This window comes from Bubalus kerabau, unplaced genomic scaffold (assembly GCF_029407905.1).
Source record: "Bubalus kerabau isolate K-KA32 ecotype Philippines breed swamp buffalo unplaced genomic scaffold, PCC_UOA_SB_1v2 scaffold_54, whole genome shotgun sequence".
Taxonomy (NCBI): Eukaryota; Metazoa; Chordata; class Mammalia; order Artiodactyla; family Bovidae; genus Bubalus; species Bubalus kerabau.
Genome location: NW_026577908.1, coordinates 899890 through 911270, shown reverse-complemented (window position 1 = coordinate 911270; position 11381 = coordinate 899890). Strand labels below are relative to the sequence as shown.

Sequence of the window (11381 nt, the reverse complement as noted above, 5' to 3'; positions counted from 1 at the left end):
GGCACACACAGCATCTGGTACATAATCAATGCACCATCCATCTCAGCATTGTATTTACTAATAATAGGGATAGCATTTAATAATCTGCTCCTTTTTCTCTCTTGTCACTTAGCTGTGCTCCAGACCACATCTGCTTTACTTACCCCTGTACATCCCACACCCAGCACAAACAAGACTCAACAAATTTGTGGCTGAAGAGGCAGGAACATACGCTGTCTGTCCTCAAGGAGAGGAAGCTGAGTGATATGGGGGCCTGATGATAACCCTGTGTGATGAGGGGACCCCAGGAGGACCTGTGTGGCTGTGGGGTGGGGTGGGGGCATGGGCAGAACCCCTGATGAGCTCCTGGGGATGGGGAAGGTGGCAGGAAGGAGGGCGGGCTGTTCCTTGTGGGGTGTCCACAGATTGTACCTCACCCCTCACTGAGGACCACTTAGGCCGTTTCCAAACACATGTCACTGCTAGGATGAAACAATCATTGCCCAGCTCCTACTCAATCAATTGCGTAGAATATGTTTCTAGCACTGGAGTACAATCATCTGCTTTATTCATTCCATGCTCCATTCATCCACCCATCCAGCCAGCCATCTGTTCATCCATCCACCCCTCACTAATCCATCCATCCATCCATCCACCCAACCATCCACTCATTAACTCAGCCGATCATCTCAGACCCATTGAGAAGACAGACGCCTCCTCCACTCCTGCTCCCAGGAGGACTCCCAGCGTGATTGACAGGAGCCTCGTGGGGACGACGGGGGAGACACAGAAGGGAGATGCCTGCAGGCCCTCCTCCCTCTGAACGGTGAAGCACCCACCTGGTCCTAACGCCTCCTTGCTGGGGTGTTCAGGCCGGTCCTTTTCCTTCTTGCGAAACAAGCGGCTGATGGAGGACTTGATGCCCTTCTTCTTTGGGGCTTTGTGCAGCGAGCCCTGGCTGCTGGTGCTGCTGCTGGGGTTGTTCCCGGGGCTGTCCTGAGAGCCTGTGGAGCTTCGGGGAGAGAAAACGACCTTTAACTGGCACCCTTGTGCAAACACACACCCCTCCACAAGAGCTACTGATAGAAACGGGCACCCAGCAACACCCGCGCCTCAACCTCGCAGCTGACAGTTGGAGTCTCCTTCACCAACCACACTCCACACAAGCAATGCAGGCTCCCGGCGTCAGACAACCGCACTGGGAAGCTGAGATTCTCTGCCTCGAGCGCTCCCGCGAGGAGGGCTTGACTCCAGGCCAGCTGGTGCAGAGGGCGCTCTGACCCTCCCTTAGGGTCGCTGCTCGGCAGGTGACGACGCTCCAGGAGAAGACGAGCTCCCCTGCTCTGGGTAGATCCCCCCGCCTCCCACAGGGTAACCATCCCCGGCCGTGGCAGGAGAGCGACGGTCACCGTGCAGGGCCGCTGGTCAGGTGACCACATGTGCCCTCCATCGAGTGCTGCCTGGCTCAGGACGGGAGCTCAGCAAGTGGTGGTCTGAATGAGGACAGTGTCAGTCACAGGAGGGGACAGGGTCTCCTGAGAGGAGACCCCTGCAGGAAAGGGAGGGACCCTCAAGAGCGAACCCGAGAGGCACGGGGCCGTCACCGTCAGGAACGTGCCCCAGGCCGGGCAGACCTCTACCAAGAGCAGGAAGAAAGCTCCCACAGGAGTCAATCTGTAGAGATGGACGTTTTCTAAAATCACTGAGGTCACTGAGCTCTTCTTCCCCAGCACCTGAAGTTCACCACTAAACACAGGCACCGAACTCAGTGGTATTCCTTTAAAATCATCCTTGCAACTCTTTCAAGACAAGAGGCGCAGGGCTCCTGAAACTGACGACGCACACACAGGCCGCTTACTTGTGGGCGTCCCTGAGGTCCTCGTGGGTGGCTGTGCGCAGCGCCCCCGTGTGCAGGCGGCCCAGCCGAAGGGACCGCGGCCAGGCGAGGGTCGAGGGTTCACATCTGATGGCGGTCTTGTCATCTTCTACCTCTTCCCGTAAAGCTGGCAGCTGAGGGAGTGAGCTAAGTGTCAAATTGGCTAACAATAGACTGTTCTGAAAAAGGCAATCACACAGGCTTTACATTATAACCAGAAACTTATTTGAAAATCTATTAGCTATGCTTTCCCCCAAGTACAAAAAAACCCTTGTTATAGCTTAATGCCATCTTAAAGGACTGTCTTGTTCAAAAAAAGTGGGGCTATGGGGCAGCGAGAGCATCTGACTGAGTGCAGAGACCCAGGACGGGAGCCTCCCTGCAGCCGGCCTCGGCCCTCCCTGGAATCCAGCGACCAGATGGCCCTGCGGGGCAGGACAGCAGAGCGATGCTGGCACCGTGGATCCTGTACGGCATGAACTGCCCTGATGACAGGACTGTGCTCATCGCCAGATGCTGCTCAGAAGCACCACAGCTAGAGTACGAAACCTCTCAGCAAAGCCGTCCAGACCTTTCTGTTTGAAGGAGAAAAAGACACAGCTTGTGTCACCATCCAAGATCATTTGTAGTGATGATGCAGGTTACTGGAACCCATGACAACAAGGGAAACACAGAAAAGGTACCTAACCCCTCCACGCGAACACCATGTGCCTGGATCGTATTTCTCGGTAACATACAGACTGGGGACTACCCACTGAAGTACTTACACGCCGTTCGAGTGTCATTTGCTCACAGTGGTTTCCATAAGGCACCCCCAGGTCTTCACTAACAGATGATCTTGTATCACCCTAGAGCGGTGGGAGGTTCAAAAGGGAGGAGATATATGGATACCTATGGCTGATTCATGTTGAGGTTTGACAGAAAAGAAAATTCTGTAAAGCAATTATCTTTCAATTAAAAAATAAACTAATTAAAAAAAAAAAAAAGAAGAAGATGATCTCTCTTGGACTCCCAGCGTTTCCGCTGGTCCTGGGTGTGAGGAAAGGAAAGACAGTGTGGGAACAGATTAACCCTGCAGGGTCCAAACAGGTCTCACTGATACATTTTGGTGTGTGGCTAAACCTGGGGAGGTTTTAGGAAACATCCATGGCATGTATTGTTATAAACAATGAGTGCGTTGTTTTAACCAACTAACCTGTGCCTTTTTGGTGGGATTCTGTAAAGAATACTGATGCCATGCAGCCCCAGAGGAGCTTGGTGACAACAAAGTAACAGTGCAAAATACAGCTGAACTCATTTAACAGCAGCTGGATAAACTGGGCTCCCTCCCCTGAGCTCTGACAAGAACCCTCAGACAACAGAAGGCTACAAAGGCTAGAAATTTTCCACATGGAACTGAACAGGGATCAATCTCAAATTCAAGTTAAAATAAGCATTTATAAAAATCAGAAAACAACAACCAACAGAGCAGGGAAGTGACACACCTGGGTTGACTATGGACTCAGTGGAGACAAACACCTGCCTCGGAGTCAGGGCCCAGGCCAGCCCCTTCCCCCGGGCCTCCTCCTGAGGAAGGCCTCTGGGTCTGCAGCCTGGCTGCCCTCCCCCAGGATGGGAGCTGCCCCACTGGTGCCACATGTGGCTAGGAAGGGCAGTGCTGTGTCCTCCCTGAACAGGAGGGCAAAGCAGGCCACAGAGTGGGCGAGCGGCACGCCCAGGTCACCAACCCCAGGGGGACGGCGCTGCTCTGCTGTGCCCAGCAGAAGGGCTCCCGGGCACTGAGCCGCCTGAACTGGAGCACGGCCACCCCAGTCCTGCGGGAAGGCCCAGGAGTGCTCGGCCAGCGGGCTGGGAGCAGGAGAGGGACAAGGAAGGCCAGCCCTTGGGGCACTGGACTCCAACAACAGGGGCTCATCCAAGTGACCCGAGGGGAGAGGCAGAGAGCTCCCTCCTGATGCTCCCTCCATCAGGGATGCCGTGATGGACACGAGAGCCTCTGGAGGAAAGCGGGCTGGACAGCACCACGGTTAAGTGTCCAGGCTCTGATCAGACCAGTCCACACCACGCTGCTGGGTGTGAGAGCCTGGGCAGGGTGCCCGGCCTCCCTAAGCCTCAGTGTCTATGTCTGCTGAATGGGGATAGCAGTAGACTGGACCTCACCTGGGGATGAGATGACAGACTCGGAAAGCACGTGCCTGGCACACAGAGTCTCCTGCACACTGCTACCCACCATCATTAAATTGGCTTCCCGCAAATCTAACATCTATGGCTCTGATTCAGTCATTTCTTATATGAAAACACTAAGCGGAAATTCCATGGTGGTCCAAAGGTTAAGACTTGGCACTTTCACTGCCGGGACACTGGTCTGATCCCTGGTTGGGGAACTAAGATCCCATAAGCTGTGCAGCATGGCCAAAAACATAAGTACAGAAATTTTTAAAAATAATAAATAATACTATGTCTATTATAAACAAGCATGAGATGACCAGAAGGCCAACAAGTGGGAGAAAGGCACACTGTTACAATTGTCCCAACGAATGACCAATTTCCAACAGAACCATCAGCACATTTTAAGTGGTGGGTGAGTTTCATCACTTCCATTAAACCGTCAATTATTCACCAGGACATAACCACACAGTGTTCATTCACGTTAAACGATAAGGACTCTTCAATACTTCACAGAGAAACAAAGGCCTGCTAAATTACTCAATAGTTTACCTTTCGACGCTGCTTCCTTAAATCACTAGGCTGATAGATGCGTGCAAAGAAATGAAGAGAAACCAGATTTACTGCGACTTTGAAGCTAAAATTTCAAGAATCCGTAGAGGCAAATACAGTAAAGCAAAAATGATGGCAAACATGTAAGTGACATGAAGATTTAGAGAAATGTGACTGGAAGCAGAACATTTTTTTGACCACAGAAGTTAAATAAGCTATTCAAGATTTACTAGAGAAACACTATAAATTATTACTCAGGAAGATACCATTCTATTACAACATCATGATTTATTAAAGCACAGCATTCTGTACAACAAAGGGCCTTAACAGGTGTCTGTCTATTCTCAGCCAAATCTCTCTATAAGTTAGCTTCTCTTAATCAAAAACATGTTACACTTTAAATTAGTAATTTAACTGATGAGGAAGTTACCATAATACCTAGTTTAACATTGAACAAATCTAACCACCTCTTGGACATTCATGTAAAATCCTGACATAGAATTTGATTTAAAACTTCTCAAAATAAATTCATTAAAGCAAGTTCCCTGTGAAAATATGTAAGAATGAAAGCTAGCACAATAGCAGGTGCAGTCTTTACATTTTATTAACCATAGAAGATACTTTTTTAACGAGTCTAATAGAGACATTAACTGTGCAAAAGCTGATGAGATTTACAGTCTTAAATACAAGCACCAACACAGAAAGGATATTGTGTCAGTTCAGTTCAGTTCAGTCGCTCAGTCGTGTCCGACTCTGTGCGACCCCATGGACTGCAGCCTACCAGGTTCCTCCGTCCATGGGATTTTCCAGGCAAGAGTACTGGAGTGGGTTGCCATTGCCTTCTCCTGTAACTGCATAGTGATACACCAATTCAACTTACTGCTATGGGGGAAAAACACCATTTAATGAGACATGAAGACAAAGCACAAACCTGACTAAGGGGACACACGCTGTGGACCACAGCACGGCTATGACCAGAGCAAGTGAGGGGACGGGGGAGGGGAGATGGATGGGTAAACTACAGCCTCGGGGCCTGGGGGGGGATCTGGATTCATGACGACTAAGCAGACAACAGGATGAGAGAGGGAATCAAAACCAATGATGAAAGCAGACACACTGTCAGAGAACTCCAACAGCAAGGAAAACATGCAGAACTGTTCTTTTCCAAATATTCGGAAAGAAATCAAGCATGAAACCACAGAGAAATCATCAAAGAATTTTAAATATCAACTAATTAGCCAATGATGCAAATTATAAAAACAGTGTGTCAAAAGACCACAAAATGGACTAGTTACCACTTCACAGGCCGCTAAAATGATTCACGGTTAATTTAATTATAAGCTGACTAACAATGCAGCTAACATGCAATGGGTGGTAACAGAAAAAAGAGACAATACAAGTCCAGTTACAAAGCAGGATGTTGTACACGTGATTTCATGGGGTGAACAGCAATGCACTCACAACACCTAAGCTAAACACACAAGAAAGCTGGAACATGTGCTTTAGAGCCACACACTCTGTCACCAAAAGCCCTAGGTCGTCATCCCAGTTTTAGACTCGGAAAAGTGAGGCAGCCCGACGTCTTCCCTGGGGCCCTGGGGCCCTGGGCTTTTAACCTGGTTTCACACGCAGAGCTGGCCTGAGCGCGTGGCCAGGTCCATCAGTAAGCAGACCAATGTAGATTCTTGGTTTTGTTCCCACCGCATGCCCTGCACCCTGTAGCCAGGCATCCCCAGTGGAAAATCTGCTGTACGGCTTTCCCATGTCATGAGAGCTGCCTATGGTTACTTTCACGAAGCTGTCTGCTCCCTGAGAACAGAAACTTCCCTGCAGCTGCTGTGCCCTGCACAAGGCCAGGCCCAACGTTACAGAGGCAGGCTCTGGCTGAGTTCATGATGACGTGCTAAGTGGTGGTCCAAATATCAAGACTAATTTGTCGCTGTGCCATTGTGGAATGATTAAAGACGAGGCAGTTTAAAAACTTTTAGACCTCTGAGCGTAGCAAATGTACCTGATTTTCTTCTGGGTATAAAGAGAAAAAACAAAAAACAAACAAAAAACAGCATGCTGGGGGAGGGATGCGGCAGGGAGGAGGCAGTCACATACCAGAGTCATGATGCCCAGCTGGTCTCCCTCCTGCGCCAGGCTCTGCTGCCTCCTTCTGGGCTTGGGCAGGGGTGGGCAGGAGCCAGCATGCGAGGAGGTGGGAAGCAGGTTGAGGGAGCTCACTGATTTAAAACGACGGAGGCTGCCTAAGCTCCCCCTGCCCTCCCTGCTCTCAGTCTCCTCGGCCCGCTGCTCCGTGTTCTCCTTCTCTTCTTCGATCAACCTAAAATAGAATAAAAGGCGTCACCTGCCTTTGTCAGCAGAGGAACCTGTCTGGACAATAAATCTGGGCTGGCATTCTGTGTCATGATTAGCAAATTCCAGAAACAGTTGCTCAATTAACATCTCAGACAAAAGGTTCTACCTTTCCTCTTTGGAATATTCTCAAACTTAGAATAACTTAGCCTTGAGTCTTACAAACTGGCCCTGACCATCCACGCTTGATTTCACTTATTTACTCTAACATTCTGAAGGGGCCCCGGTGGCAACTCTCTTTCCTGTGAAGAGATACCTCATTGACAACCCTTACCTCCCCTGCTCTCAGGGCAGAGATGCACGTCAGTGCCTCAAGTCTTTTCCTCTGGGAATCAGGAACTCTGTATAATCAAAACAGCAATTCACAAACAAGCTGCAGTTTCTAAACACAAGTCTCCAGACCAGATGAAGTGCTGAGTTGATCATTTTTTTTTTTTTTTAAGGTTGAATACATACAAACGCATCACTTGATGAAGTTCTCCATCAGCTTTGTGTGAGTTTCTGGATTCATGTCAATGTGCTGCATTAACCTAGAATTCACAGTTTCTGCTCTTCTCCCCTAATGTGTGGTGGATGTTTTTATATAGCAGTTTAAATATACGATTATGCAAATACAATGATTTTCAAATTAAAATACAAGATTCTTACAGGAAGTAAACTCTCCAGCTTCACTTCAACTCATACATCTGGAAAGTTTTTCACTGTTGATAACAAGTTGATGGACAGAATTGACCGTTTACATCAAGTCAACTTGTCGCATAAGGAAAAATCACTTTTACCTGAAAACTTGCTGTAAAAATAAAAATATTAATCTATAACCGTTCCATATTTCCTGCAGGGATGCAGAAAGACCATCTTTCTGAGCTCGTCTGTGCTCAAACACGGCCCACAAAGCTGTCTGTCTTGGCGTGAAATGGGCAGGTGACACCACCTGCGTTTGCTGGTTGTCCCGTTCACCCCCTGCCTCTCCCCCGGAGCCCCGCGCTCGGCCGACAGGAACGGGCACCTCGGCCTGGGCTGACGTGATGAGACCAGTCTGAGCAGCAGCTCTGCCTGGTCCTGTGCAGGGTCACCGGCCTGCGGCCACTCTGAACGTGGACTCGGGACACGGGCATAGCTGGGCAGGTGTGGCACCAGGCAGGCCTCGGGGCCCCCAGCCACCTGGCTGCACCCAGACCCAAGGCCCCCTGCTCACCACGAGGCAGGCCTTTGGATTCTATCCTGTTTTGAAAATTGTTATACCTGCCAAGATGGTGTCTAAAGAAAACATCTTAAATATACTGAGGAGATGAGAAAAACTCAAACACACGTCCTTGGACCACTGTCTTACAACAAGCCAATCTTCATACTACATTGAGTTAAAAAGGAAAAGGCAGATCTGAGTGGGAATTTGCCAACCCCAAAACCCCAGCTTTCACCAGGTGGCTTTTCACCAAAACGTGGGGGGCTCTGAGGGACACAGGAGGGTCCACGGGCCGCAGGGGACACCGCCTCGGCACCTCACCCACCTTGGGGCTCAGAGCTGAGGGGGGACACCCCACAACGCCGCCCCCCCCCGCCCCCACAGAGCGCTGACACCACACCGTGGACAGAACGCCCCGGCTGCCCGAGCTCTGTAATCAAGGGCCATCTCAAAACTGAAAATTCTTGAAGCAGACCTGAGGTCAGGTTTCTTACTATGGAACACTCAGACGTCCCTAGGAGAAGACAGCTCCTCAGAGAAACCGAGTTTCTGGGGACCTGAGTTCAGGATCACCCACCGGATCTCTTCGTTGATGGCGTCCAGCTGCTCCTGCATCATCACGGTCAGAGTCTTGGCATTGGCCTGCCTGCTGGGCGACAGCTGAGTGGCCGAGCTGAAGAGGGTGACCCTGTCGCCCTCGTCGTCAGACACGCCCTCGTCACTCTCAAACGCCTGGGCCACATCGGCCAGCATGCTGGCTTGCTGCGTGCGCTCCCAGTCCTGCTCCTTCAGGGTCTGCACCTGGGCACGAGAGGACCACGTCTCGTCAGCGACATTCAGGGCAGCTCAAGTCTATCAGGAACTGAACCCAATTTTACATGGAAGCCCTGACTGTGGATGAATGGGCCATGCTCATGAGACACTGCCATCTCTTAAGCGAACAGGACTCAAGAAACAGGCAGGGGGATAATCCAGTTCCTAGATGGCCTGGTGACACCCAGGTCACAGCATGGACGGCAGGCAATCCTATGAGGTTATTCACAAGGGTGGGCTGATGGAGTCAGAGACAGAAACCGAAAATTACAAAAATACATCCATGCCTCCATCAGCCAGGCTGGAAGAAAATAAGAAAAAAGAACCCTTCAGCTCGGCAGCCGCTGGGTCCCTATCAGCGGACATCACTGGTACCAGTTCACCAGAGTGTGCCGTCCTCGCAGGCTCCCAGTCCTCCGTTTCCCAGGCTGGTCTGAACACCCACAGAGAGGCGCGAGCAGGGGCAGCCAGGAGACGGGAGGGCCAGCCCCTCCGCGGCTCTCCTCTCGGGACACAGGCCCTCGGGCTGTTCTGGAGGATGGCTCCTCGCACCGCAAGGCTGGCTCTGTCATCAGAGACACATGGGATTGTGCCTGCGGTGCCCCGTGCCACCCTCCTGCTCTCACACCTCACACCCTTGTCTCTGCAAACGTCCCCCCTGCCACACTGTCACCCAGGTCCTGCCTTCTTTCCCAGACATGACCTCAAAGGAACTGAGGGGCAGCCTCGAGGTGCTGGCTTGCTGGCTCCCTGTCCCCTGTGGCCAGTGCCCTCGCCTCCTGTCTTCGTCACGACCCCGCCCCAGGGCTGGGCTACCCCATTCGCTGGCTCCAGGACCACCTGCCATCATTCCTGCTCTGCTCCAGCGAACCAGCTGCCTATGGGTTCACCCCCATCAGCCCGGTCGGCATGTCCTCTCCCTTCTCTCGCCTTCCAATCGCACAAGGGGAACCAGCAGATTCCTCCTCCAGGGCTCCCTGCAGCGCCCACTGCGGGTCTCTGAAAGCTCCTTGGGAGTGGCCTCTACGGTCCCCCTCCCCGCCCGGTCTCCACTTCTCTGCCAGCAGGCGGTGAGCCCCGCCCTGCAGGGCAACTCCCCGGGGGCTCGAGGAACCCATGTTACCAAGCCCCCTCCCTTCCTTGCCCTCCCCCACGACACCCCCCCCCCAGCATGTCTCTCCCTGGGCTCCAGGCCCTGCCCTCCCTGCGGTTATTCCTCAGTCCCTTGCGCCCCTTCTCAACCTTGGAATGCAGGATGCCCCACAGCTCTACCCTTGCACCCCATCTCTCTCCACCGGCACCTGCCTGGTGACTTTACCATGCTCGTGCCTTTAAATGCCATCTGTATGCCCACGACCCCAAGTCCACCCTGAGCTGAATGAGTCCTCTCCCGGATGCAGGCCGGAACACTCAGCTGTTCTCCTGACACGTCCCTGGGACACCCCATGGGCTTGTCCACCTCAACAGGGCTGAGGCCCGGCTCTTAGCTCCCAGCCCCGGCAGCCCTCCTCACCTCAGGAAACAGGCTCTGGCCTCGAGCTGCTCAGGCCTGAGCCCAGGCTCCTCCCTGATGCGGCCCGCTCTCTCCCTTGTCCCCGCTGGTTGACATGACCCTTTTTCTATCTCTGAGTGGCTACTTCTCTTCCTGCCTCCAGGTCTCTGGTTCAAGGTCACCCTCCTGGTGTCACCTCACTGGCCACCCTGTTTACACACGATCGTCCCCTCCTCCTTGGACAACTCAGCCACTCTGGTCTCCTTTCCCTGCTCATTACTGTTCAACAGGCTGCACGGGTTTAAAAAGCGGTCCACAAATTCTTCCATCCTCCTCCCTTCAAGAGGCAGAAGGGGCAACTCCTGCTCAGCCCCTGAGCGAGGCAGGACTTAGCAGCTCACTCTCGCAAACATAAGTGAAGGTGTGCGGCCTCGAGACCAGGGCGTGAAGGGCCCCGGGCTAAACCCCGCACTCTTGCTCTCAGAGGGTGTTCCGAGGAAAGCCAGGCCATGGGAAAGCCACACGGCAGGGACCTCGGCCTGTCCCCAGCAGCCAGTTGAGTCTGAAAGCCTGCCATCCAGCCCTGGGGTGCCTTCCCGCGTCTGTGCCCTCAGGAGGCCCTGAACCAGGCCCGCTTGCTACAATGCACAGGCACTGAGGACTGTGAGCTGCTCCCTGGGAAGTCACTAAGCTCTGCAATGATTCGTTACGTAGCAGTGGATAAAGAACACACACGGTTTTTAATTCACTGCTGGAGTCCTACTTCTGACCATGTCTGGCCCAAACTAACTGCTCACTGAATGTGGAAGCTCAAAACACAGACATGTATGAACAAATACATGGCATGAATGAGGTGAAAACATAAAGGCACTTAAACTTCCAATGAGAATTCCTCTCACTATAAGCTGATGGGATATGTGTATCCATTTACTCGTAGGACGATTTCAAAACTGTGCTAA

At 52.1% G+C, this 11381-nt stretch overlaps 1 protein-coding gene across 1 annotated transcript; it reads right to left on the bottom strand.

Annotated features, from left to right (window-relative positions):
• Positions 1–6440: 6440 nt before the first annotated feature.
• Positions 6441–8774, bottom strand: LOC129640897 (liprin-alpha-1-like). Its single transcript, XM_055565864.1, has 2 exons — positions 8695–8774; positions 6441–6902 (listed from the first exon to the last, which is right to left on the bottom strand). Exons 1-2 carry the CDS (start codon positions 8733–8735, stop codon positions 6548–6550), a joined length of 396 nt encoding a protein of 131 aa, XP_055421839.1. The 5' UTR covers positions 8736–8774; the 3' UTR covers positions 6441–6547.
• Positions 8775–11381: the final 2607 nt, after the last annotated feature.